The 27776-nt window shown below is 46.5% G+C and overlaps 2 protein-coding genes across 3 annotated transcripts in view; both read left to right on the forward strand.

Annotated features, from left to right (window-relative positions):
- Positions 1-7741, forward strand: part of Pdilt (protein disulfide isomerase like, testis expressed) — a 37694-nt gene extending 29953 nt beyond the window's left edge. For both annotated transcript variants that reach the window (XM_052712540.1, XM_052712541.1), the window contains 4 exons: positions 2593-2713; positions 4776-4954; positions 6357-6446; positions 7384-7741. In XM_052712540.1, the coding sequence (XP_052568500.1) occupies positions 2593-2713; positions 4776-4954; positions 6357-6446; positions 7384-7659 (666 nt within the window). In that variant the 3' untranslated portion in view covers positions 7660-7741. The remainder of the gene's footprint in view (positions 1-2592; positions 2714-4775; positions 4955-6356; positions 6447-7383) is intronic.
- A 5027-nt stretch (positions 7742-12768) lies between these two features.
- On the forward strand, positions 12769-24367 carry Umod (uromodulin). Its single transcript, XM_052713053.1, has 10 exons — positions 12769-12947; positions 14038-14820; positions 14905-15012; positions 16394-16602; positions 17448-17596; positions 19124-19369; positions 20637-20799; positions 21345-21426; positions 22106-22147; positions 24046-24367. Exons 1-10 carry the CDS (start codon positions 12854-12856, stop codon positions 24105-24107), a joined length of 1938 nt encoding a protein of 645 aa, XP_052569013.1. The 5' UTR covers positions 12769-12853; the 3' UTR covers positions 24108-24367.
- The last annotated feature ends 3409 nt before the right edge of the window (positions 24368-27776 follow it).

A 27776-nucleotide genomic window follows, 5' to 3' on the forward strand; every position in this document is an offset into this window, starting at 1 on the left:
CTCTGACCATCCCCTCCCTCTCTCTCTGAGGATGAGGGCTCCTCAGTGCAGACTACCTCCATGCTGCTTTGCCATCATTCCCAGGCACTAACATGCAACATGTTTATCTCTGTTCTCCACAAGTTGGTATGCATGCAGCATTTCAGCCTGCTGCTCATGTGCTCATTACCTATAACTGGAAGTTCCTCCAAAGACCTCATTTCAAGCTTCTTCTCCTCTTAGTTCCCTTCTCCACTGGCCACACCACTAAAGAGCTTCACCCATGACCTTCAGCATTTGGAACCTATTTCCATCTCTCTGGTGCCTTCTCCATGAACTTGGAATCTATGGTTTGTCACTCTGATAACTTCCTCATCCTTTCCATGTCTCACTTCTTCTACACCTTGAAGGTATAGAAGGTATATATACCTCCAAGCAAAAATCCAACTCCTGTTGAGCCCATTTAAGTTCTATACTACTTCTATAGTAATGCTGGAGAAGAGCAACTCTACCATGAGACTGACTGACCTTGTGGACACACCAACCAAACTTCCCTCAGCATCTCTCTTTAAATCCCCCTAAAGATATTTATCTCATGACCTTCAGGTCAGTTTCTCTTCCAGTCCTATTCCTAACCCTTCATCTCAGCTCAGCACTCTACCAATACATCATCAAGGAAAGAGAACCTCACTTTCCATTGTCACACCCTCAACATGTCTGAGACTCACCCTAGCCTCCTCTTCTCGCTAGTTAGATGTAAGGTCTTTTTCACCCTTCAAAGGACAACACGTTCTCTTGTGCTCCTGGAATATAGATAAACATCCTCCACATGACTAGCGATGTCTGCCTGATCTGCCTGGTCCTAATTCTTTGCTGTTTGCATCATTGCTCATCTTCCATGTCCAATCTCCCCCCACCCACATTTGTGTGTCCAGGGAAAGAGCCTTGAAGTCATTTCTAGAGGCTATGAGGTAGAGGAAGAATTTGGTACCACTAAAGAAAAGCTAAAGTTTGACAGAAGCCAGGCAGCAAGGACTTCATATGTACATTAAAGACTTGGCATCTCATATGCAAGGAGAAAACAGCTCTCCACGATCAAAATAGAGCCCTAACTGTAGAAAGTAAAGGCATGGAGAGGATTTGGAGATGATGCAGGGGAATCCATGTGAGAAGCATGGGCTGTCTAGACTAGGATAGTCACAGGTAAAATGGAAAAGAGGGTATAGACTCAAGAGATACCCAGGAGTCAGTGGTGGTATAGAAAAAGATAAGATTTCTAAAACAATCTTCAAGCCAAAACAGCTGATGAATCCATTCTTTCTGTCCACTTAAAAATTCTTTACTGAGGTCTTTCTATGTGCTGACACTTGATGAGAAGGTCCTTTTAGACACCTTATAGCATGGCAGAAAAATAGAAAAGGAATTGATAATGTTCTGAAAGTAACACAAGGGGACATTTCAAAGAACTTATCATCTTGAAGAACAAATTTGAGTTCACTAGATAGAGGAAGGAGAGTAAAGCTTGGGGAAGGCCTTCCAGGCTGTGGGAAGAACATACCAGCCTGAGGTGGAAGACAGTTAGGCTTTGGGGCCAACTGATTATCAGTACAGATAAAGAAAGCCAAGACGCAAAACAGCAATGAAGTTGGCGGAGGCTGGCACAGAAATGCCTTGGTCTTGACTCTCACAGTTATTGGGGGCAAGCGCTGTTTTCAGGCAGTCTAGTTGAGATGCTAATGGTGTAAGTTCTACTGTCATCTGAGAATCCTGAGAATCATAGATGTGGATAAATTACAGCCCAGAGCTCTGACTCCCCCTTAGTGCTCTGATTCCCTTCAGCGCTCTGACCCCGTTGAGTGCTCTGACTACCCCCCCCTCAGCTCTCTGACCCCGTTGAGTGCTCTGACCCCCCCAGCTCTCTGACCCCGTTGAGTGCTCTGACCCCCCCCCAGCTCTCTGACCCCGTTGAGCGCTCTGACCCCGCGCCCCCCCTCAGCTCTCTGACCCCGTTGAGCGCTCTGACCCCGCGCCCCCCCAGCTCTCTGACCCCGTTGAGCGCTCTGACTACCCCCTCAGCTCTCTGACCCCGTTGAGCGCTCTGACCCCCCCCCCAGCTCTCTGACCCCGTTGAGCGCTCTGACCCCACGCCCCCCCAGCTCTCTGACCCCGTTGAGTGCTCTGACCCCCCCCATCAGCTCTCTGACCCCGTTGAGTGCTCTGACCCCCCCCAGCTCTCTGACCCCATTGAGCGCTCTGACCCCCCCAGCTCTCTGACCCCGTTGAGCGCTCTGACCCCCCCCACCAGCTCTCTGACCCCGTTGAGTGCTCTGACCCCCCCCCCAGCTCTCTGACCCCGTTGAGCGCTCTGAACCCCCCCCAGCTCTCTGACCCCGTTGAGCGCTCTGACCCCCCCCCCCCCCCCCAGCTCTCTGACCCCTGTCTGCTCTGGACAATGCAGAGCTAACACCGAGTTTGTGATTATCTCTGCCTTTCAAACTTTTCGAGAGTTTGTCTTTTGCTGTTTGTAATTGAGGGTGTGTGTGGGGGGTGAACTCCAGCTGCTTGTTCTTTGCTAGAGTGGATAGTGTTAGACCTCTTAAATTTGCTTCCTAGAAACACAAAACCAGTGAAGAGATTCCAAAATATTGGGACCAAGGGCCAGTTAAGAAGCTTGTGGGGAAGAACTTCAATGTGGTTGTCTTGGATAAGGAGAAGGACGTGTTTGTGATGTTCTGTAAGTATCTCCATGGAGACAACGAGAGGCTAAGGGCCCCAATATTACTTTTCAAGTATTGCTTCTGAATTCTTGGGCGGTGCAGTCTCCAAACCCATAAACTCTGAAACCATGCTAAAGATTATCTCCTCTCTCTCAAGATCAAGACACCAGCAGCCACAGGCAACTTGGTGCCCCCAAATTAATTCTTAGCATGTCTGACTGCTTTCCACATAATCCAGTCCTATGACAATTTGTAGCAGAAACACTTGTGGCTAACATTAACATGGTTTTATTGGATACAGCAGTACATTAGGACTCAGGCTTGAGTCATTGTGTACCTATGTCATTTTATTCCCCACCACATCCTCTTAGAAGCAGCTCTTATGCCTCCCATGTATGGATCACTCAGCAGAATCTCAGTGAAGAAGCATTCCCAGTTGCACTAAGTGTTGGGAATAGGAGTTGAACATTTTTAGTCTGGCTCCAGCACCTACATTCATACTATCATCTAGCATTTCCCTACTTTGGGCCTTATGACTTATCTAATGGCCCCTGTGAAGTAGGGGCACAAATGTTTCCTATCAAGGACTTTGTATAGTGTACGGTATGTTGCAAGCACTCCACAAGTGATGACTGCTGTTACTTCCATTATAATTATCCCCACTACTTGTCTAAGGACTACGGCCCTTTCCCATCAGCTCTAGTTTATATGCCAGCGCCCCCCCCCCCCCCCAAGCTGGAGCCTTCTCTCCATGAGACACTGGAGAAGGTGACTCCAAAGCTACTTCAGACAGGCAAAGGTACTATTTAGTGAGCTTGTACACTGAACTAGGCTGAAGTGTAGCATGTGGTATATTACAGCAAGGCTATGAGGAAGGCACAGTGGCCTTCTCCGTGACACAGGTCAAGGTCACTTGGTAAGTGCGAAGACCAAAAGGGAAGCCATTCCTGTGCTGATTCCATCGTGCACCTTGTCACAACCTCCATGAAGCAGATACTTGTCCATTGACAGCACTTCTGAGAGCTGAGCAGCTGAGTCACAGCAAACTGCTCCCTTTTATCACGGAGCTGGGGCAGCCTTTCTGTACTTACTTGACACACAGAGTTCTGAGAACACTCATTTGCTTCTGATAAAAGGCAAGACCAGCCTCGTTTTCTTGGAAGTAGGGCTGTTGGATTGCACCCTAGGGCTTCAGCTATTATCCCCTGTGTTCCTAGCCATCAGGCTCCAGGGGGTCTCCGGGTGCTATAGGCAGGAGGTTTGGGCACAGGGGGCACTTGGCTGGTAAATGGATAGATGGGCTTGCAGAAGTGTAATGTCAGGGCCTCTGAGGTCACTCCTCCCACAGAGTAAAACTCTTGAGTTCTGAGCTTCAGATGAAGGCAAACCAGTGAGGTCTGGCTTTCCCTGTTTTGGATCTGTGCTCTGGTCTTTTTCCAAAGGGCCAGCTGTCTGGCCACTCTCAGCTCAAGGAACTTTCCACAAGAAAGGCCAGTGTCCCTTGCCAAGGGTAGTTGTCACAATTTTAGAGCATACCTGTTCAGTATTTTGGGCATGTTCTCTTCCAAGGGACTGAAAAGCATGTTATATTGTTATGTATTAATATATATTATGTAACATTTTGTTATGCCATATTTGTAGTACAATCATGCCCACGTGACCTGTCTTCAAGTCCTATTCCCTTTGCTTAATTTTCTGGATGACCTTGGTCAAGTAGCTTAACTTCTGTGCTATAAACACACACATTCTCTCTCAGACATAACAGCAGCATAAATATTTTTCCTGGTTTTCTCTTCAACTGGAGTGGAACACTATGTGAAAAGGAAGTGTTTTTTTTTAAAAGAACATATTAACACATTGGAAAATGTTAATGTCCAAAAGGAACAGGACTAAGCTATTTTTTATTCTGATTTACTTAATAGTGATCATATACTGAGATATACGAATAACCTACGGCATGAGTGAAAGAGTGTGTGACTTGCTGAGTAGATGCATAGTAAGAAGAACACAGTGGTGCTATGTGGCATCAGTTTTCAGAGTCCTGGACAGCAGGAGCTGAGCAAGAACCTTCTTTTCCAGATGCACCTTGGTCTGAGAAGTGCAAGGTACTATTCCCGCTGCTGGAAGAATTGGGCATAAAGTATCAAAACCACTCCACAGTCATCATCGCCAAGATTGATATAACAGCAAATGACATTCAGCTGGAGAACCCAGATCAGTACCCGTTCTTTAGGCTTTTCCCTACCGACTCACAAGAGGTGAGGGGCTCTTAGGACCACGTAACTGAAAATGTTATACCATCCCCAGGAACTCAGCTTCTCTCCAGCTCAGCCCTCTACTGAACATTTTCAGCTCCAGTCCCTAGTATGCTCTCGTGTTCAAGTTCAGAATTTTTCCCAGCATATTCCACTGAAGTTCTGGGACTTGTTATAGTTGCACACAACTTGAGTCCATTGCTTATTGTTGACCAATTGCTGTGACAAATGGATGTGGATGTCTTGATTGGACAGTGATAAGTTTCCTCTAGTATTGAGGCTGAGCTCTCCACAAGCTACAGAGAATAAAGTAAGGACCTCTTTATAGGAATATTGGGGTGGAATGCTACCAAATTAAAGAATGTGTGCCAGACACCGACAATCCTTTTTACACCTGGGCATTCTGGTTCTTGTGCAACTATCACCAAGGCTGGTGGAACATACTCTCTATTGATGGAGAAGGGTATCAATCAAAGGAGCATGAGCCAAGTTCCTCGCTCCAGACAAGAGTGGATGACTGGGAGGCAAAGTCATAATGACTTGGGTCCACCTATGTATGGAATGGGAGAGCAGAATCTGGAGGAGAGATATGGGTAAAGTCTCCATGCAGACTTGGGACTCTGGAGAATGGTGGAGATTTAAATTAAAGGAGTGGTCATGAACTCTGTAAGTAGGATGTGTAACATGAGCAATGAGGTGGGCAGGATGTTCAGGGCACTGTGAGATGCCATCCCTGTGCGGAAGGTACATGTAGAAAAGCTGTAGAAAATGAGGTTAGATTGACAGGATGAGGCTGTCACCAATCTTAAGTTGTACAGTAAAGAGCTTAAACAACCAGTGGGTAGTAAGTAGCTTTCTAATCCCCTTAAAGACCCACAAAGGAAAGGAAACTATTATGAATGAATGCTGACCATGCAGTAGGTGTTTTATAAATAACAGCTATTTTTCTTATTCTTGTAATAACGTTACTAATACCAGCTACTCCAAGGAGCAAATGGGTGTGGTAATTACCACAATAAGCCAAACACTGCTTTAAGCACATATCCTATATTAGCTCATTTAATCCAACAACGCTGTGGGGAAGCTCCTGAAATTAACACCATATGAGGAAACTGAGTCGTTTCAGTAAGTTCAGTAAGCAGGCCACACTGGTAAGTAATGCAGCCAAGGGTTAGACCTATAATGTGTGGCGTCATAGTTCAGATGTGACCCTTTCCTCACACTCTCTGATGAAAGAGGTTTTATCCTTACTTCAGAGGCAAGGGAAAGGAGGCTCAGAGAGGCTAGGTGGTTTTTGGTAGGTCCAGATTGTCAGGAATTTGATCCTGAGTTTCTTTTTGTAACACTATACGAGCAACTTACAAGAGGAGGCTCCCATCCTAACCTTGCTTTGTTGTCTTCCTAGGCTGTCCCGTACAAAGGAGAACACACCATGAAGGGCTTCTGTGACTTCCTAGAACACCATGTCAAGATTAGGATCGAGGAAGAGGATGAGGTAAGGGGCACAGTTACAGGCTGGGTCTTCTCTCCCACACACAATTCCCAGGAAGCCAATGGCCCATTTAAAAACTATGCCTTGAGTTCTATCAGTTATTTCATTCTTCCTGGAGATGGTTTTGAGGCTGTAGGGACAACGATCCACTTTGAGTGAGCTCACTGGTTATTTTAAGGGATCTTGTCACAAGGCAGTAGAAATGGCAGTCACTAGGAACCAGACTCTGCAGTGACATACAGCCTTCAAAACAGCCTGCTTGTCACTTTCCTGAGATGGTAATCAAATGTCTCATGGAAGTCTGCCCTTGGCATCGCTGTACTGATGGATGTGACCACAGTTTCCCCTTTCTCCTGACCATGCCACAGTGAGCTAGAAGGTGCCATCAGTTAGGATGCTTTTTGTTGCTAATACAAAAGACACTCCTCACCCGCTTCAGCAGCAATGGATGTTTCATCCCATTTACCTAGTAGGACATTTGGCACAGATGGATCCAGAGGCTCACATCTGCTCTCTGTCTTCCCATGTGTTTTCTTCTGTCTTGGCAGTTTTCTCAAGCAGTCACTTCCCCATAAACAGTAACTATTAGCCCATGACTCCAAACTTACCTCCTCCCGGTTTAATAAGATCCACTTTTCAGTAGTTGCAACATGTAGGCTGGAGAGGGATCTCTCTAACTAACCCAAAGTCACCTGCTTTGTCTTGGTGTTAGGGGGTGGGCAGTCACACCTGTTGTAGCAGAAGTGTGCCCCCTGATGTAGGGGTCAAAAACACAATTGGGTACTTTGTCATCTCACTGTATCCATGAGGACACTTAAGCCAAACATGATTCTTTCTGGGCTCATGCAGAAGAGCCTTACCAATTGTCACCACAATGATCACACATATTTCTTTAATCCTCTTCCCCTTCCCTCTCTTGTTCCCACATTTTCTTTAACAGCCATTGTCCATTGAGCAAAATGAAGAGCTAGAGGAGGAAGTGATAGCTGAGCCAGAGACCCAGCTCACAGAGAAGTCGCCTGAACAGCAGTTGCCCAAGTTGGAGGAGGCAACCAAACAAGACAGGCGAGTGAAAGAGTCACCGGTGCTGGAGAGCATGAGCAAGGCAGCAGAGCCAGCGGGAAGGAAGGAAACAGCTGAGCAGCAGGAGGAGGCGGCCCAGGGAAAGCCACCGCCTCCACCAGGGAGGAAGCCAGAAGTCAAAGAAGAACTTTAGCTTCTCGGAATTCAGGAAGGAAGGAGCCTAATCCTAGGTCCTGACATCAGTTTCTGAGCCAATCTACTCTGGCAATGCTATATATCATGTGGTAGGGTGGCTGGGTGGGTGGGGCTAGACAATAAAGTCCATGAATGTCTTTGATCTTCTTTACTCATTTTTCCTTATTGGTGCTAACTGGAAGAGCCACTTGGCCTGGAATTCAGCCAGGGCTGCAAGCGAAGCCATGATGGCAATACTGACTAAGTGTTCTCAACTCCCCACCCTTCACCTCCATCACTAGAGGCCAGTTTCACTGTCCCCATTTGCAGATGAGAAAATGGAGGCACAAAGAGATGAGCAATCATTCAGAATCACAAAGTTTGAGGACTGATGAGAGTTGTATCTCTTACATCACTGTAGAGCTAGCCTGCTTCGTTACTGCGCATGCCACGTCCCGCTCATTGGGCCCTCAGGAGTTTGGCTAAGTCTTGCAAATGAAGTGCATTGACGGGCTTGTGGCACAATTTGGCACCGTGAGAGATCCAACTCTAAGCTTGTTTCTCGATGTCTACATGCCGGTAAGTGACCTTCTATCAAAATGTCTCATGACAGAACTATCCCCTGTGGTCCTTTCTCCTACGACTATAAACTTGAAGATCCACATGATCTTACCTGTTTCCCCTCCATGTGACTCCACATACTTCCTATGGGACTCCAGCCGCTTCCTTTCATGTGACTCACGCTGTTCTTTCTATGTGACTCTGCTCACTTCTTTCCACATGACTCCACCTAACTTCCCTGCATTGCCAAGAGCAGCCCACCATTTCTTGAGAGCAGAAGACTCAGAATTAATCTCTTTCCTGATACTCTACCTGTCCTCTCTCCACTTCCCCCTTACACCCCACAACTATGGGGACGTTTCCAAACACCGTAGCTCTCAATGCTTACTGTGTTGCCCCGTCTCCATCCTTAACTTCACAGCAGACTATTTCCAACCTTTTTTTTCATTCCTGCAGTGTCTTGAGAGGTTTAGCCCTGCAGATTGCTATTTCTCTCCAGGTCTCCTAGTTTCTATGCATCATCCACACTTCTTGTGTATTCTTTGAACACAACAAATTCTCTCCATGGGGTTGTTCCCTCTATCTGAGTGCACGTCCTCAGAAGACCTTCCTCTGCCCCCCTTCCCCATCTTCACACAGCTGTGGTTTCATCATTCAGATCTTAAATGTTGCCATGTCTAAGAGGCCCTCCAGGACACTAATATTTGAAAGCACTTTGCTATTTCATCAAGTAATTGCACAATGCCTGCTCCCACCCCACCATGACAGACCCATAACTACAGAGATACCGCTTTCTTAGTGCCAGTTGTGTGTTCTGCATGGTACATAGTAGATGCTCAATAAAAATGTCCTTGGAGCAAGTGGAATCATCATGTAGTACCCTCTCTCTGGGAGATACATTATTTCATAGTTGTCCCCAAGGAAGGAGGTGAGAACATTGTCCCCAGACCCAGGCTGGTCTACATTAACTGTTTCTAACACAAATGACTAACACTTAATGACATAAGACAACATGGACTTATTCTCAAATGGTTTGAGAGGCCAGAATCAGACATCAATTTCATGGGTTAGACTTGGTGCATACCTGTAAGTCTCGTGTTCAAGAGGCAGATGCAGGGGGATTATGATTTATGATTCTGAAATGCCTAGTAAGATCCTGTCTCAATTTTTTTTCACACTGAGTTAAACATCAAGATTCACCAGGGTTGGTGCCTTCTGGAGGAAGCCTTTGCCTTGCAGTCTCCTGGGGGCTGCCTGTATGCCGTGGCTTGCTCTTTATCCTGGAATCACTCTGACTTAAGTCTCAACCCTACATCTCATTCCTCTGCATCTATCTTCTAAGCATTGTTGGGATCACATCCAACCTTGAGGACCCCTGCCCCATCTCTCTCTCCTCAACTTAACCATACCCACATAATATTTTTCATTCTGCAAAGCAATATTCATGGGTCCTAGGGATTAGGATGTCGGTATATTTATTTGGGGGTCATTATTTAGTCCTTTATATTCATACTGTTTATACGATTCATTTCATCGGGGGCTAATGGGACTTCTAGGGACAAGTGAGGGGTATTATTATAGGGACTGTGCACTCTAAAAGCCCTCTGGGCTGCTATACTTTCCACCCATCACACAAGGCAAAGTCTATTTGTGTTTTTAGACCCCTAGAAGTCGTCCCCCCTCCCATACCTGACTTGCTCACATCCAGGTGAGGCAGGGAACAGCCTGGGGCCCTGGAACTCCGTGGAGCCAGATCCCCTATGGGGACAGGTTTTAGTATTCAGGACACGGTGCAAGACTGACCTGCCTCCACCTCACAGCCATGTGGCTGCCGGTCAAAGGAGGGGTCCTTGGGGGCTGCTGAGACAAAATCACGTGTATCGGAGCCCGTGACAAGCAGTTAGATGGAGAGCAAGGCTGTAACATGCATGTTCCACAGGCGCACCTGGAGCCTCAGAGCTAGGGAGAGGAGAGACAACTGAGAGCTGGGGCACTGCTTTGATCCAGAGCTTTCACTTCTAGGAAATTATGAAGAGGACAGAATAAAATACGTCTCAAGAAAGTCAATGTGTTGGCCATGGTTATGCTTCCTACATAGTCAAAGTGCACATGTACTGAATTTTTCTCAACATACATCTATTCTACCAAGTTTTGGGTTGTCACCTGCATGGGACTGGATCAGAAGATGTGGCTTGTGGCTCCATCTCTAGTGACTTTATCTCTGTGACTCTGTATCAGCAAAGCATCCCTCACAGAATTGGCTTGAATCAAGCATCACCATATCTTTCCACTTGCATCACCTCCATTAACTACCCCTGCTGCTCATGGGGAGGTGAAGGAAATGGTCTCATGAAAGAGAAGAGCTAAATCCCCTGGGACAGAACTCATGATGGACCCAGGCAAACTCAGCCCAAGGAAGCTGCACTGTTTGGACTTCAGCCTTCTTGTCTAGCAGAGGATGTCCAGACAGTCTTGTGGCTGTCATTCTCAGTGACTCTCTTGCTCCTATCTGGACTCTAGAGGACAGAGCTGATCTGAGGTGTGTGTTCCAGACTTCAAAGCAAGTACTCCTTTTATCCTAACACGGGTGGCTTCAGATACTGTCTTCTGCTTGGCCCCTTGGGCTTGGGTCCCACCTCGTCCTTGTCCAAGACCAAGAAAAAGCCCAGCACCTTGGCACTGCTTTGCCAGTTAATGTCTAACTGAGGAATGTCTTGCTGCCAAAAGGTGAAAAACAGAGACCTTGTATTTCCAGGCAGAGGTGTGACCCCCAATGTCAATCATTCCGTGTCTCTAACTATTAGGGAAAAAATAACAGCAGTCTCATGGCTTGGAAAAGGTGAACACTATGCCAAAAGGAAAGAAAAATTCTACCCCTACAGAAACAATCCCAAGGAGCAGAAGCAGAGAATAATTGGAGGAGAGAGTGCCAGCCAAGGGCAGACGTCTATATATTGATCAGAAGCACTTACTTATGAATGGATCAGTCCTGTCCTCCTGGGTTCAGGTAAGGCTAGCTGGAGCCGTCATCTCCTGTATCCACTTCTCCTCTATCTATTCCCATTCAGGGAGGTGGGAGAGGAATTTAGCATCTGGACACTGGGGTCAGAGCAGTAAGATTCATTACTCCACTGATTATGAACTTTGTGATCTGTGACATGTCAAGTCCCTTCTCTGTGAGGCAAAGCTTTTGAAATAGCATGCTAGCTATTTTTCCTTCTTTCAGTGGTATTCCTGAAGCATACACTCTGTGCTGGGTACTGGGGTTATGGCAGTGAATAAAAGTATCTGCTATGTGTGGGGTCTTTGCATATGCCATTTTAGTTAGCCACAGGAATGCTACAGTGCTTTTCAAACTACACCAGCAGGTTGTGAGATCATGCATGTGGTTTCTATTAGAATTTTCTTCATTAAATAGACCATGTCAGCAAGCAACATACATTGTAAGGATAAGAGTTATCTTATAAAACTTTTACTTGTGTGTGTGTGTTTCTTATATCTCAGACTCAGAAGTCTAGAAAACATTCGTTTTAAAAAATATTTACTATCTTTATTTATGTTATTGTGTGTGTAACTGCATGAATTTACGTGCAACATGTATGTGCGGGTACCCTCAGAGCTAGAGGCTGTTGGATCTCCTAAAACTGGAGTTACAGACAGTTAGGAGCTGCCTAATGTGGGTGCTGGGTACCTAATCCAGGTCCTCTGCAAGAGCAGTGAGCACTCTTAACTACTGAGCCATATCCCCAGCCCTGAGAGCGTTTGTTCTAGCACACAGCTTCTTTGCACACAGAACTAGGCCGGACATTTCCGATATAGCAGCTGGTGGAAGAGGTGGTCCTCATTGCACAGATGAGAAAACTAGAATGCATCACCTGGTGTCACAGTGCTGTGATAGGTAACACCGGAACTGGGCTCTGTTCCAGCTCAGTTCCCAAGTGTTTACCTCTAACGCCATCCTAGTCTGCTGCTGTAAAACTTAGGGTAATACTTACGTCCACCTAGAATTATTTTACCTCTTACAATCACAACCATTTTGAAAACTGTAATATGTACGATTGTTAAGTTAATCATCTCTAGAGTTCCTTACCTTGTGTCATTTCTTTACATGACTTGTGTGAAGATGTGGACTGTATTCATGATTCTCCTTGGTATCTAGCTCCCTGTTTGGGACAGAGTAGCCAATCAATAAATGTTTGTTGAATGAATAAGTAGGTGTGAGCAAACTGTAAGTTCAGATAATCAAGAACTGCCTATAAAAACCCAAAGCTGCCTCTAATAAGGTTATGAGTACAGAGCACCACTCCATCTTGTGACTTTTTGCTCCAAACAAAAGATTCAGTTCTTCAAAATGTGCAGTACATGGAGCTCGGGTAGATGGGTATGGGGCATGGGTAAGGAGTACAGGTGTGTCCACAGAGACTTCAGAAGCCCACCAAAGCTAGAGCTATAGCACTGAAGTTTTCCTGATCCATATAAATGGTGCACAACCAAAGTACTCCTTCTGTCTGTGGGGAGGGGAGTTAGATCACACATATACCTCACTCATCTCTGTTCTCAGGATTTCAGGCATCAGAAACACAGGGGAAAGCACCTAACCCAACATTGCCTTTGGGCAGGTGTTTCCAGGACCAGAGGGAAGAGCAGGAAAGATGAGACCGATGTTCTTTTTGACCTGGATGCTAGTGGTAATGGTGGTAACCCCTTGGCTCATGGTAGCTGGAGCCAGTAACTCATCAGAAACAAGTAAGTATGCGTGCGTGTGTGTGTGTGTGTGTGTGTGTGTGTGTGTGTATACATGTGTATGTAGCACTGTCTCCTGTGCTTAATTAAATCCTTAATTAAGTAAATCTTTAGTTAAGATTAAGCAATCTTAACCCCTGTTTCAGCATACTTGACATGATCTTTATTCTAAGCCCATCTCATGGGTTGTAATGTGTCCAGGACTCACTTAGAAGTTTTGCTAAGATGCAAATTCTGCTTTAGTATTTCTAACAAGGGGCCCAAGACTCTCAATTAATAACCAAGTTTGGGTGGTGCTGATGTTGGGGCAAAGGGCTAGAACTTCTCTGAACCTTTCCTGCACTTCACTATAAAGTCACAAACATGTCCAGCTCCATGGTAGATTTGAACAGCCCCCAGAGGCTCACAGGCACCTTTCCTTTAAGTGTGAGGTCATTCCATGGGGCTTCCATCCTGGAGTACTCACTAAATATAACCGTGGGGTCATGGTTAAAAGCACGTGTTCTGTGGTCATGCTGTGTGTGTATCATGTTTGCCAATGTGAGGGACTTACTCCTTCTGAATCTCAATGTTCATGTTTGTAAATAAAAATAAATTAAAATGGGGCCATTGGGAAGAATTCAGAAAGCTCCAGAATGAAAAGTGCACATGCTTTTGACAGACATTCAGTAAGTGATGCTCAACAACAGCATTTTTCTTCTCACTGTTGAAAGCAATGTGTGAGTATCCTGTCAAATGGACTGGGAGCAGGCTTCAGAGAGAAGGGACACTGGGCAGGGTCTTGGTGAAGGCTACACAGGCAGAGAAGAGGACCTGGGCAGAAGGGACAAACTGTTAAAAAGGCTGGGGAGGGGTGGCAGCTTAACCACACATCCTCCCTCCACAAATATCAGAAATACTGTGTTTTACGCTCTTGGATGTGAGATAATGTGGACATTTTAAAAGAAGGCAAAAAGGGAAGGCCATACTTAGCTAGGTGAATAGAAGAATCTAATCAAGGGAGGTTGGATGGGTGTCGGTAAGGTGACAAGTCCTTTGAGAAGCAAGGAAGAATATGTGCTGGGTTTCTGAGGCTGGGTTCTTCTGTCCACAGGAAGGTGTTCTGAATGCCACAGCAATGCCACCTGTATGGTGGATGGAGTGGTCACGACATGCTCCTGCCAGACGGGCTTCATTGGTGATGGAATGGTGTGTGAGGACATGAATGAGTGTGCCACCCCGGGAGCTCACAATTGCTCTGACAACGGCATCTGCTTGAACACACTGGGTTCCTATGAGTGCACCTGCCAGAATGGCTTCCGTCTGACCCCTGAGCTGGGCTGCACTGATGTGGATGAGTGCACAGAGCTGGGACTCAGTGACTGCCATGCCCTGGCCACCTGTGTCAACACGGAGGGCAACTACTCATGCGTGTGTCCCAAGGGCTATGAAGGGGATGGTTGGCACTGTGAGTGCTCCCCAGGCTCCTGTGGACCGGGTCTAGACTGCTTGCCCCAGGGCCCAGGTGGAGCACTGGTGTGTGAGGACCCCTGCAATGTGTATGAGACCCTGTCCGAATACTGGCGCAGTTCTGAGTATGGTGCTGGCTACTCCTGTGACTCAGATCTGCATGGCTGGTACCGGTTCACAGGCCAGGGGGGCGTGCGCATGACTGAGACCTGTGTGCCGGTCCTGAGATGCAACACGGCTGCGCCCATGTGGCTCAATGGCTCACATCCTTCGAGCAGCGAGGGCATCGTTAGCCGTGTGGCCTGTGCGCACTGGAGTGGCCACTGCTGTCTGTGGTCCACAGAGGTCCAAGTGAAGGCCTGCCGAGGTGGCTACTATGTTTACAACCTGACTGCGCCCCCTGAATGCAATCTGGCTTACTGCACAGGTGAGCTGAGCAACGCCCTACATCCTTAATCTGCAGGAGTCTTGAGGCACAAGCTGTTGACTGTGTGTCTTGATAATATTGCAGATCCTAGCTCCGTGGAGGGGACTTGCGAAGAGTGCAGGGTAGACGAAGACTGCATATCGGATAACGGCAGATGGCGCTGCCAGTGTAAACAGAACTTCAACATCACAGGTGAGGCCCAGGGGGAGATCTGTTGAGAAAATGATCAGTGCTTAGGGGTGAGGCTCGTGCTTGTGAGGGCCTGTGACCAGAGGACACACATCCAATCAGTGAGAAAGAAAGGTCACTAAGAGCCTGGGCTCTTTGCGCCTCCTTCTCAATTGGCTCCAAAGGTCCCAGAGACCAGGTACTGGAGGACCTCTTCCTAGCCAGCTCCTTCTTTCTGAAGACCCCACACCATGGCAGGCACACCAGGTAACCAGAAGTAACCAGAAGCTACCGAGCCACCTGCCACATCAGAAACTGACTGCAGTAGTCCTGTGGCCAGTGTGAGATGCTGGGTGTGGCATTGGTCCCCTCTCAGCCTGTTTCCTCGGGGTGTCGTTGAAGATGGCTAAGACTTTTCCAGACTTGAGTCGCCCGTTGTGCTGACAGTCTGATTCTGCTTGTATCCAAGTACTATCTGTGTGGTGAATGTTATAACAAACACATTCCCCTCCAGTTTGGTGAGATTGCTTCCTTGAGCTTGATTCAGGGTGTGGGTGGTCACACTGCATTTGCAAATAACACCTCACAAAGTTAACTGTAAAAAGGAACACGATGGAAAGGAAGTCATTACACTTCTATAGATGTGTGGTACCTCAGTAAAATACTTAAAAACACTAAAAATGAAAAATTAAGAAAAACTTCAAAATTTTTAAGTGTGTGTGTGTGTGTGTGTGTGTGTGTGTGTGTGTGTGTGTGTGATATGTATAGGGAGGAGGGGATCACACACATCTGAAGAGATTGGGGACAACTTGTGGGGGTTGGTTCTGTTTCTCTACCCTATAGGTCCTAGGAACTGAACTCAGGTAGTAAGTCTTGGCCACAAACACCTTTACCCTCTCAGCTACCACACCTGCTCCCAAATACTTGGAAAATAAGGACAAATTCTAGCTATTCATCATTGCCTACTCCAAACTCTGAGCCTTCTCTTTGCCTAAGAGGGAAACTAGCCATCATATAGCATCAGAGTCATTGCCAGTAGAGGACTGTCACCTGCATGTAGCCAGGGTACCAAAGAAATGCATTTAATGTTTTCTTTTTTTCTCTTTTTTTTTCTTTCATCTGGGTTCGGTGTTGTTTAATGCTGGGCCAGTGAAAGACCTTCACACTACCTTAAATTTTGTTTACAATCCACTCTTAAGGGAACATGGAACTGGATGGTTGGTGGTTGGACCCACACACTGATGTTCATAATTCAGTTTTGTCTGAGAGGGGACTGTGATTGACCCAAGGCATCTCAAGTGGTGGTACCATCTGGTGACCAGCCCAGCAAGCATGCTGGGTTCCTGGGGACATGTCTGGCCCTGGAGAAACAGGCTCCTAATCCTGTTGTCCTTGGCCTTTTCAGATGTCTCCCTCCTGGAGCACAGGCTGGAGTGTGGGGCCAATGACATCAAGATGTCCCTCAGCAAATGCCAACTGCAGAGTCTGGGCTTTATGAAGGTCTTCATGTACCTGAGTGACAGCCAGTGCTCAGGCTTCAGTGAGAGCGGTGAACGAGACTGGATGTCCGTGGTGACCCCTGCCCGGGATGGCCCCTGTGGGACAGTGTTGAGAGTAAGTTCTTGCCTGTGGTGATATCAGGGTTGGAGTGGTTGGTGCCTATTTAAGCCCCAAGTTCACACCTTGTATGATATTTGGGTGAGTTGTTTGACCCTGACTAAAGAACTTCAACATGGAGGGACTGTTACTTCTCTGTAGGGATGCTATGTGTGAGCTTGATCTATAAGGATGACTCCCCGTTCTACAGATAGGAAAGGAAGGACTAGGCTGTCAGTGGTGGCTTCTAACCATAAGGTTGACTCTGGAACCAGAAGCAAGCCTGTCTGTGTCCCGGGATCCTGAGAAGAGCCCCAGAGGCCTCTGCCGAGAACAGGCATCAAATGTTCGTGTGGTTGGCACCTAGCTTCCTCCTGCTCCTTCATCCCTGGAAAGAAAATGAGGAGGATCAAAAAGAAAGGAGGGAAGGAAGAAATTGCCACTGTCAAGGACAGCATGAAATGAAATTAGTGATAGCTTGTATATGATTTTCAGTTTTGAGGAGGAAACCTGCAGTTTTGAAACTAGCCCAGGTTTTATGGATAATCTATAGCCACCATTCAGGTTTTGTAGATCCCGTGCTCTGTATGGACGTACTCAGTTCTTAGGGAACCGTGAACCTCCATCCCTTCATCCGTGAGGCAGGGATTCAGGAGCCCTCCCACTTTAGGTCACTGGTAGAATGAATCAGGAGGAGAATGCAGCTCAGTATCTGGAACATGACATCTGCTCTAAAGTTACTGCTATTGTAATGCACAGACTGGGAGGGCAGCTTTCAGGAGTTCACAGACAAAACTCATTGGCTATAAAACCCTGCATAAGGTCTCATGTCTTTTTTTTCTACTCCTCTTCACCCAACACAGACGAACGAAACCCATGCCACCTACAGCAACACCCTCTACCTGGCAAATGAGATCATCATTCGTGACATCAACATCAGAATCAACTTTGAATGCTCTTACCCCCTGGACATGAAAGTCAGCCTGAAGACGTCCCTACAGCCCATGGTCAGGTGTGGTCATCAGGAGCTTCCAGTACTCCTGGGAGGCTTCACCCCTCAGCCCCTCAGCCCTTCAGCTCCTCAGCCCCTCAGTCCCTTAGCCCCTCAGCCATGAGATCTTCAGCTGTCTTGACAAGTGGGAGCTGGCTTTGGGGTCTGGGGGCAGGACTGCTTAGTGGGGCCACCTAGTGAGGAATCCCAGAACCTAGATTCCAACCCAGGCTCTGCCATATATAACCTGGATAGCTTTAGGTACCCATAGCAACCGTCTAACTATTGCTCTCATTTGCTAAGAGGCCTTAAATTGCTTTTCTTAGGACAATGAGGTTCGGCAAAGGGGATCCAATACCAGTCTCTGTCTTTTCAGAAGGATTGGGTGGCCCTGCTTCTGGAGGGGACTCTGGACAATCATGTCTCACATTTAGACCTCAGCTTCCATCCTTCTCTGAATTGAATATCTCTGATTAAAGAGGTCTTGTTTGGGTGGAAAGGTAGCTGGAAAGGTGAATCAGGGAAGCTCCATCCATTTTGGTGAAAAGTAGAATCTCCTTACTAAATAAAATTGAAAGTCTTTGAGTATGATGAGTCACAGGCCACTGATGCTCATGATGGGAAGGATAACAGTCACAATCACTAGTATTTGTGCAGCATTCATGTTAAATGCTTTATATGAAACATCTCACAAGAGCCTTACAGTAGCCCCAGAAGATGCAAACTCAGGGAGGAGTGCTGGGCTGAGGTGTCGGTGACTTGCTTATTTCGGGCTATTGGATGGAGTACTACTTGACTCCAAGTACTACTTGACTAAGTGCTCTGGAATAATGTGGCCATGTCCTAGGCCTACCTTCTGGGTGCCAGAGAGCAACAGGTATGTGAGCAAACCTCTCTGGGGCTCAAGGAAGTCTCAGCCTGTTCTCTATTACGACGTGGACCCCTGTCTTGCTGGGCATTTCTCATACACCTTATTTTGTGTGATACCACTCTCTCTGTATCCTGTGAGAGATCATACAGTGAAATTCACACCAGGGTTTTTAGATTAAAAACAACCCATAAGACCCAATCTGATGTAGGTATTAGAAGGAACACTTTTGCAGATCCTTAGAAATTAAGTCCGTAGGGCTCCTGACAGCTCATCTCTTTTTACCTGTTGAAGGCTGAGACTCAAGAAGTCCAGGCAAGTCCCAAAAGAATTTATCCTATTTTGAAGGATGGTAGGAAAGGGCACCAGCAGTGCCCTGGACCTGTGACTCAAGATATGGCCTATGGATCTGTAATATCAGCATCAACAGGAACTTGTTAGAAATACAGATTCCTGAGTCCCACTGCAGAACTATTCAGTCAGAGAGGACATCTACCCAACACCCCTCACCTCCGAGTGCTCACAGAAATTTGCCAAGCAGTGGAGTAGGGTCCAGTCCTGCTACTGAATGAACCAGACAGATACCTGCAAGGAACTGTCCAAGAATGCTGATCGGAAAGGGTAGCCATCTGTGAGTGTTCTCAATCTGGTTCTCTATAACAGCTCTCCTTCCTCCGCAGTGCCCTGAACATCAGCTTGGGTGGAACAGGCATGTTCACCGTGCGGATGGCGCTGTTCCAGAGCCCTGCCTACACACAGCCCTACCAAGGTCCCTCCGTGATGCTGTCCACAGAGGCTTTTCTGTATGTGGGCACCATGCTAGATGGGGGTGACTTGTCCCGGTTTGTACTGCTAATGACCAACTGCTACGCCACGCCCAGTAGCAACTCCACAGACCCTGTGAAATACTTCATTATCCAGGACAGGTAAAACAGTGGGTACTATCTGGGGGCTCACGGATGGGGTTTGGAGATATGTCTTTAGAATTAATTGGGGAAAATACATCTTTATGTTCACGATCCTTTAGCTTAAATTTAGCATTCTTGCCTACCCTGAATACAGAGACCTATCTATGCTATCCAGTAGGTTCTAGGTACCATTTCATTAGGATTCTCCCTAGATCTTATTATGTAAATGCATTATCAAATGCATTTTAGCAAGTATATAAAGCACATACCAAATGTTTTAACATTTTAAGAGGCGTGCTTTGATTTAACTGATTTTTTTTGAAATATCTTATTTTTATACAAATATACAAATTATATTTGAAGAAGGTTGCCTATGTTCACTGGAGGGCCAAGTGGGCAGCCTGACTCAGAACATATAAGAAATCTGGTGGAAAGGCAGGCTCAGAGCAACAGACAGCCAGGGCCTGGCTAAGGAGAGCAGGGGATGGGCACGGTTAGCCAAGGAGCAGTTGAAACTGTGAGGGTGCAGACTCTTCCTTAAGAGGCCGTAGAGAAATTAAACAGATATTTTGAAAGTTTGCTCTTACTAGACTTTGTGGGTACCATGGTGAAGAGAAGAGCTGAAACCCTCTGCTCTCATACAACTTAAATTCTGAAGGCAAGACAGACAATTAAATGAAAGTGAAATATGCAGTGAGGAAAAGCCTTTTGAACAAATGCAGCGGGGGAGGGAGAGGTTTTACAGCCCAGGGTGCAGGACCTGCCCTGAATGCCCAGCGCTCGTGAGCGTCTTCTGTATGTAGGTTTGTTTTTCCTAGCAGATCTGTTTGGATGCCACTGCGTGCTGTGCGGATGGGCACACACACTGCACTTGGCTCAGTGGCTGCCTGGGCTCCCTGGTTTCTGCTATTACAGGCACATATTTGATAGCATAAAATAGTTAATGATTCTTAAATATATTTTCTTGGCAATGAAATGGACTTCTGGATTGTTCCAACTCTGTGGCTGAAGAATTTTATCATTTTCCTTTAGCCCCAGACACAGACGGCACCTACTGTGTGCCTCATTCTGTTCTAAGCACTTTGAAAAAGTAAGTTAATCCTCACAATTACCATTTGACATTACTCCCATATGCATATGGAGAAATTGAGGCACAGAGAGGTTTAATGAGCTGCCCAAAGTCACACAGCTAACAGGTGGTGATGTGCTATTTAAGCCCAGGAAGCTGGGCTCCAGAGTCTTGGCTTAACCAACCGCATCGTATGTCTTAATGTTTTCCATTCAGATGTCCGCACACAGAGGATACAACCATTCAGGTGATGGAGAATGGCGAGTCCCCTCAGGGCCGATTTTCTGTTCAGATGTTCCGGTTTGCAGGAAATTACGACCTGGTCTACCTGCACTGCGAGGTGTACCTGTGTGACTCTGTGAATGAACAGTGCAAACCTGTGAGTCATGCTCTCACCGCAACAGCCTGCTGGAATGCCCATCTCTATCACCAAGACATTTGGCCAAAGACATAAAGGAAGACACACATCTGTGGCATTTTCCTATTTTTATAACACAAAGGCACAGAGCTGCAAGACAGAGTGGGCAAGGCCAGTCAGGACACCGGGGCTACCTGGCAGTCAAGAAGTGGTGGTGATCTCAGGGGGCTTGGCTGATAAATTAACCTTATTTGCAAGCTGCAAGCTTATCTCCCAAAACAAGAATGTAAACCTTCAGTGCTGTGTGCAACTCAGGGGTTTTAACATATTCAAGTTTCACAAAAATTCACTGGGGGAGGTACCAGCTTATTTTCTCAACTGGAAAAGCTCAGAGAGCTTACTTGTCCACAATCCCAATAACAGGTAGGGCAGGGGTGTGATCTCCTATCTCCTGTATGAGGCAGGAAGATGCCCTTCTGAGCTGGCTGCCCAATTCTCATGCCGGAATCACATTCCACCTTCCTCTCCACCCATGAGTAATTTTTCATGTCACCCTTCCTCTGCAGACCTGCTCTGGTACTAAACTTAGAAGTGGGAACTCTATAGATCAGACCCGTGTCTTGAACTTGGGTCCCATCACACGGCAAGGTGAGAGATCTGTTCTGTCGTGTCACTGAATGGGGAAGAGGCAAGGTGGCAGAGACTAGCTTCTTAGGTCTTACTGGGAACTGGAGAGTGAGGAACAATGGATTCTCTGGGCTATCTTCCTCTCTTACCAGTTCTAGTTCAATCATTCACTCATTCATTCATTCATCCATTACAGAGACATGCTTTGGTGCTTACTGTGGTTTAGTATATTGTGATAAGCAGATCATATCCCACTGCCTTGGATCTTATGGATAAGTAGGGGAAACACCGTCCAAATAGCATCATTTAGATGTATAGAACTGCAGGTGCCTTAAGTGCGGGAAGAAAGTGTACACAGAGTTTGAAGATGTTCTGACAAAGGAAGCAGACCCAGTCTTGGTAATGGGGGAAGACTAAGGAGAAACTAGGTTGTCAGGAGAATTGAGGGGAGCTAGGTCAGTGGTAGTGGATAAACTGGTATAGGTGAGGCCTTTGTAGATCCCAATAGGTTTTAAGTCTTTCTTCTGAAAGCAATGTGGGTGAGGCTTTATAAAGATTAGATTCAGGGGAGTGGTATGACCAGATCTGGGCTTCAGAAAAATGACACTGATTGCAAGAGGAGAGGATTGAGGGAGCTTGTCTCAGCCTCCTTGCAAGCTGTGTGCCTCAATACTCATGGATCTTTTCGTTTCTCCCAAAGGTGTCCAGGTCTCTGTGTCCAAGGCTGCTTCCAGTAACCTGAGTAAGTCCAAGTCCTTTCTGTATAGTTACCTGCTCCATGACACTCCCCTGGGGTCTCTATCTGGAGGTCTTAGTGGGCTGGAGGGCCTAGCCTTCAGAGCCTGAGCTGTCAAAAGGCAATTCGTCTGGGAAATGCCTGGACCTTGGCTGTACTCATGCACACATTTGTGCTATCTCATAGTAGTGTGTGGGAACACAGGTGTGACCCAACAACCTGAGAGAATGCCGTATCCAGGTTATGTTTGCACAGTTCATATCTTTATACAGATACCACACACATATATATCTGTATGCATACTTGTACATATCTGCCTACACACAGATCACACACATTCCTATCTACATACACACACATACACACTCATATGCATGCACATGCTACACATGCTCATATCTGTACATAGATCACACACATGCCTATGCACAAACCATGGACATTCATATACACACATCACACACATTCATGTCTGCATATACATTCATGGGCATACAGACCATACACACTCACATCTGCACATAGATCACCCAATTCAATCTACACACAGATCATACACACTCATATCTGTGAACAAACCATACATATTCATATCTGTGCACAGACTGTACACACTAATACCTGCATACAGATATGGATGGGTGAATCTCTCCTATCTGCCTATTCCCAAATAACCAGTCAGAGTTTTAATATTAATTACAAACTGTTTGCCCTATGGCTCAGTCTTTATTAGCTAGTTCTTACATTTTAAATTAAGCAATTCCTATTAATTAACCCATTTCTATTAATCTGTGTTGCCACATGGCCAGTGGCTTACTGGTACTTTCACATCTTGCTTCTTGGGCAGCTTACTGGCGTTTCCTTGACTCTACCCTCTTTTCCTTGTATTTCTGCTTGGATTTCCCATCTGGCTCTATTCTGCCTTGCCATAGGCCAAAGCAGTTTTACTTATTAACCAGTGGGAGCAACACATATTCAGAGTACAGAAAGACAACTCATAGCATACAAACCATATACACTCATATTTGCATTCATACCACAATACTCATATATGCACATACAGATCATAAATGTTCATATATGCACATGCCAATCACACATTTGTATCTGTACACACAGATCACACATGCTCATACACAGATATACACACAGCTGCACTTGCATGCTTGCGTGTTAGCTGCTCAGATATCCATATATATTTATTACAAACCTGTTCCCCAAGGACATGCACACCTGCCCCTTTTTGGCACTTCCAGAAGCTGAGGCTCATCTCTAACACCTTCAGGAGCTGCTCCACAGGTTACAAATATTTGTTGAGGCCATTATTTGCCAAGAACCAAGCTTAGTAGTGCATTGAGCACACCAGACAAACAAGAAACTCCATTTTTTGCTTCTTCAAGCCTCAGACCACAAAAACCAGGAACTGGTGACATTTTTGTGGCCCTTTTCTTATGCCTCCTCCCTTATTTGACACTCCAGATGAAAACTGAGTCCACACAGCCATTGCTTTTCTTGGCTTGTGGAACCTGGGTCTAAGAGGGCTGCTATGATGATTGGCATGAATTCTGTACCCCTGAGCTCAGAGCTGGAAAGTCACAGTTCTCCCATGACATAGGTGTGTCCTCTGTGACGAGCCTCCAGGTTGCTAGGATGTTTGGGTCTGTTAGGTATTGCATGACATTGCACACCAAGTACTTCGGGAGACGTTACTGTCTTTTTCAGACTAGTCCACGAGGAATGGAGCCTTTATCCACTTCCCCACTCAGTGTAGACACCTTTTTTTGAACTTCCTCATCCAGAGAGGGTGCCCTCGTTCTTGGTTAGTCTGTAGGAAAGCGTCTTACGTTACTTTGCACAAAAGCACAGCAGCACTTGCCATATCCCTGTAACTGTTTATTTTTTAGGGCTCCTGAGCATCTGGATGCCTCTGTTTCTCTCAGCCACTTTGACCCTGATGTTTCACTGATGGACAGAAGGAAACCTAGTGTGGCTCCCAGCTCACTTCCTGCTGGCCAGGAGGGCAGATGCAGGCTGGTTTCCAGCCATAGCAGAGGGAGCTCACACTGCCTCCAGCTGGCACTTACTCTTCTTCCTTTAAGCCTCACTATCAAGACCAAGTTGTTACCTTTCCATGCTGCTCTCTCTCCACATGGGACTTGTGATGCATCTGTATATGAAGCCCCTGTCTCCTTAAAGGATACTAATAATCATAAGTTTAAAACATCAGCTTTTGGAGTCATTAATTCAAATCTTTACTGAGCACAGTCACTGTGGGCACTGTCTGCCATACTGAGCATCACATGGTGGAAATAAAACAGACTCTTTCCCTATCTTTATGGATTTCATAGCCACTCCAAGAAACTGGGCTCTTAAAACAAATTTTCTGCCATTCTACCTTAGATAAGACACACAATGCGTCTGAACGCCACCTGACTAGCCATTCATAGAAACAGCCATCCTTTCATTCAGTAAATATTTGCTGAGCTGCTACTGTGCCAGTTACTAAGCTATGCTGGGGATATGACAATGAGCACAGACAGTGAGCAAGGCAGGCACAAGCTATGCCTCGGAGCTTGAATATGCCATTCCAAAGGCTGCCAGGGACTCCAGAAATGGAGAGTTTAACACAACAGGAGGTGGCTGACTCTTCACAATGGGGGCAACCATGATGCCCTCGTAGGGCACATTTGGTTTCCTGCAAATGGACTTTGAGGACTTCACATGTTCTAGGCCTACATTTGGATGCTAAGAAACATTGGCAAATGGAACAGAGCCAGTCCCTGCATTCAGGGATCTCAGGTTTTAGAGAAGAGCTGTAGAAGCAATGGCAGGTATTTTCTGTCTCCTTAGGGCTCCTGTTCACTGTGCTTTTACTTGCCAATCCCTAAAGCTGTAGATCTTTCCTCAGGCGTCAGCAGTAGAGGAAAGCACATCCACCCTCTTTCCATTGGTGGAGAGTTTTTGTGGGGCTTCATACATGGACAGGAACCAGATCCTTTCTATGCTCAGACACCCAGAGATTCCAAAGGTCACTAGAAAAAAATGTCACCAGTGCTGATGAGAACACTTTTCTCTGAGGCACCTGGTTCCCTGGCCTCCCACTGGGACTTTCCAGGGGAGGCCAAGGCCTTGCATCAGGGAAAGCCACACGTGTGGCTTTGAAGCAAGGGCTGCTGGGACAGTGTGTCTTATGTTAAGAACTCTTATCACACATAGGCATATACAGAACGTGCAGGCCTCTTGCTATTATGTAAGAACTGTGCAGATGGCCCAGAGGCTAGTCTAGTGCTGTCCCAACTACAATTAGTCTGTGGTCAGCTTGGGCTGAGTGACTCCATACAGAACTGTCTGTGTTGTGACTCAGGAGCCGCAGAACCTGAAGAGAAGGTCTGGGCCCAGGGAAACGAGAGCAGAAGCTGACAAAGGCTGGGTAAGGGGCAGAGGAGAAATGTCGCAATGACATCTTTGCCCCCTCACGTCTTTTCCTTTCTTGCTTTCTGTCTGCTTAATGTACCCCCTAGCTATTAATTAATGAATATTAATTAGATACCAGATTAAATGCCAGACACTTTTATGGTAATGAGGAAACAGCAAATTACCAAACAGAGCCATTTTGGTAAGCACGAGGCCTTGAAATAATAACCATGAGATGTGACAAGTGGTGACAACTCCTGGGGAGGGGGAAAGGCAAGGACAGCACGATTGTGTGACAGGAGTGTTGGTTCACAGAGAATGATAGGGTACGTGCTCTCTGACAGGCAGAGGCTGAGAGAGTAAAGGAGTGAACCAGCCTGCTGGGGACAGCTGGAGAAGAATGTCACAGGTGGCTGGAATAGTAAGTGCAAAGGTCCTGAGGCAGAAACTTATATCCTTCCATCAAGGCTGACTGACACCTGGACATTGGACACATTACTCATTAGAGAGGGCCTAGAATATACATTTGCTTTTGTCCATTTGTTTATTAAAGATCAAAAGTGAAGATCAATACCCATGCCCTCAAAGTGCCCACAGACTTGACAGACTAGTTACCAGGCAAGTGAATGTGATTAGAGTTGTCCTGGAGGGACCTGGGGACAGAGCAGAGGACCAGACAGGATGTGCAGAGGCGATAAACAGGAAAAGGCTGAACATGGAGTAATCTAGGCAGGGGAAGGATTGTGCAATCATCTGGGGATGAGAAAGAGTTCAGAGAATCTGGCATTGGCTGTAGCAGAGCTGGTACAGTGAAGTCAGAGCAGAAGTAAGAAGCATAAACAGGGTCAGATCCCTGGGGCATGGAGTGCTGGGAGCAGAGGGTAACACAGGCTACAGAAAAAAAGAAACAAACAAACAAACAAAATCCCAGCAGAAACGAAGGAGGCAAGAATGAAAGCACAGAGAACAATCTATAACCCGCGCTAAAATCACCGTCTCACAAGATGGCGACCCAAGTTTGGATTGGTGAAGTGAAAACGAAGAAGAGTGGGTAGAATCAAGAGGCGTTTGAAATACAGAAAGATGAGATGTGGAGCTTCCTGGAATTGAGGCCCGAGGAGGAAAGGAGAGAGTTGTATCTCGTCTCTAGCTTGGAAGACTAGTGAGCAGGGCTGCCATTGACCAAGGTAGAAGGTAGACATAGGGAGAGGAGGGGAGTCAGGGGAGGTGATGAGCTCAGACTGGAAGCTGCTGTTTGAGTTCTACCAAGAGGAGAAGCTCAGAAGCATCTGAGGACCGGAAATGAGGCTCAGGAGAGTCATCTAAGCTGGGACTCAGCCTGCAGGTGAATTTGAAATTGTGCTATGGTTTGAATCTGAGATGGTCTTCACAGTCCCTTCTTTCCAGCATTTGATCCCCAGCTGAGGGTGCTGTCTGGGATGCTGTGGATCCTCTAAGAGGTGGGGTGCAGTTGGCAGAAGTCCAGCACTGGGGGCAGACCATTCAAGGTTAGGCCTGAGCTCACTTCCTGTCTTGCTGTCCACTTCCTGGTCTTTCAAGATGTGAACAGCCTCTACCACATGCTCCTGCTGCCATGGACTAAAGTATACTGTGCTCTTGGCCATCATGGACTGAAGCCCTCCATTCTGGCTGGTTTTCTGGCAACTTGATACAGGCTAGTGTTAAAGAGGAACCTCAATTGAGAAAAGGCTTCTGTAAATGTTGCCTGGGAGAGGGAAAGTCCATCGTGTTTAAGAGCATAGCCCCTGGTAAGTCAACTACATCCAGGGACATCCACACATCAAAGAATATTTGGGCAGTACAAATTGGCCTCAGGGGAAAAAGAAGACACTAGGTAAGGGACAATGGGGTTAGATCTTGGAAGACTTGGGGAAGGGGCTGGATATGACCTAACTTTTAAAGTCCTTTTCACAGTTCTGTGCTTTCCAATACCTAGGCTAGCCCACTTATTTTAAGGCCTTGGAGGTGAGGCTATACCGATGGTGACTTTGTCCAAAGGCCTTGGACATCTCTTTCATTCAACAATTCACCATTTCTAAATAAGTCATTGGAAATTGGGTAAACTCCGTGGGTTAGGAATGGTAAGTTCTCAAACCCCATTCCTTCATTCTCTCACGCTCCCTGGAACCAGGTGAACCAAGAGGAAGTGCTCTAATGCAATTAGCTAGGAACAGGCATTACACTGGACACCTACTAAGCA

This window comes from Peromyscus californicus, unplaced genomic scaffold, assembly GCF_007827085.1.
Source record: "Peromyscus californicus insignis strain IS unplaced genomic scaffold, ASM782708v3 Scaffold_4__1_contigs__length_199733344, whole genome shotgun sequence".
Classification (NCBI taxonomy): Eukaryota; Metazoa; Chordata; class Mammalia; order Rodentia; family Cricetidae; genus Peromyscus; species Peromyscus californicus.

What these genes read in the sequence shown, in the direction of transcription:
- Umod (XM_052713053.1), top strand. Translation starts at nt 12,854, where the DNA reads ATGAGACCGATGTTCTTTTTGACCTGGATGCTAGTGGTAATGGTGGTA. An exon ending in TACTTCATTATCCAGGACAG is followed by an intron (nt 19,370 to 20,636) that starts GTAAAACAGTGG and finishes TTTTCCATTCAG; the next exon opens with ATGTCCGCACACAGAGGATA. An exon ending in TGAATGAACAGTGCAAACCT is followed by an intron (nt 20,800 to 21,344) that starts GTGAGTCATGCT and finishes CTTCCTCTGCAG; the next exon opens with ACCTGCTCTGGTACTAAACT.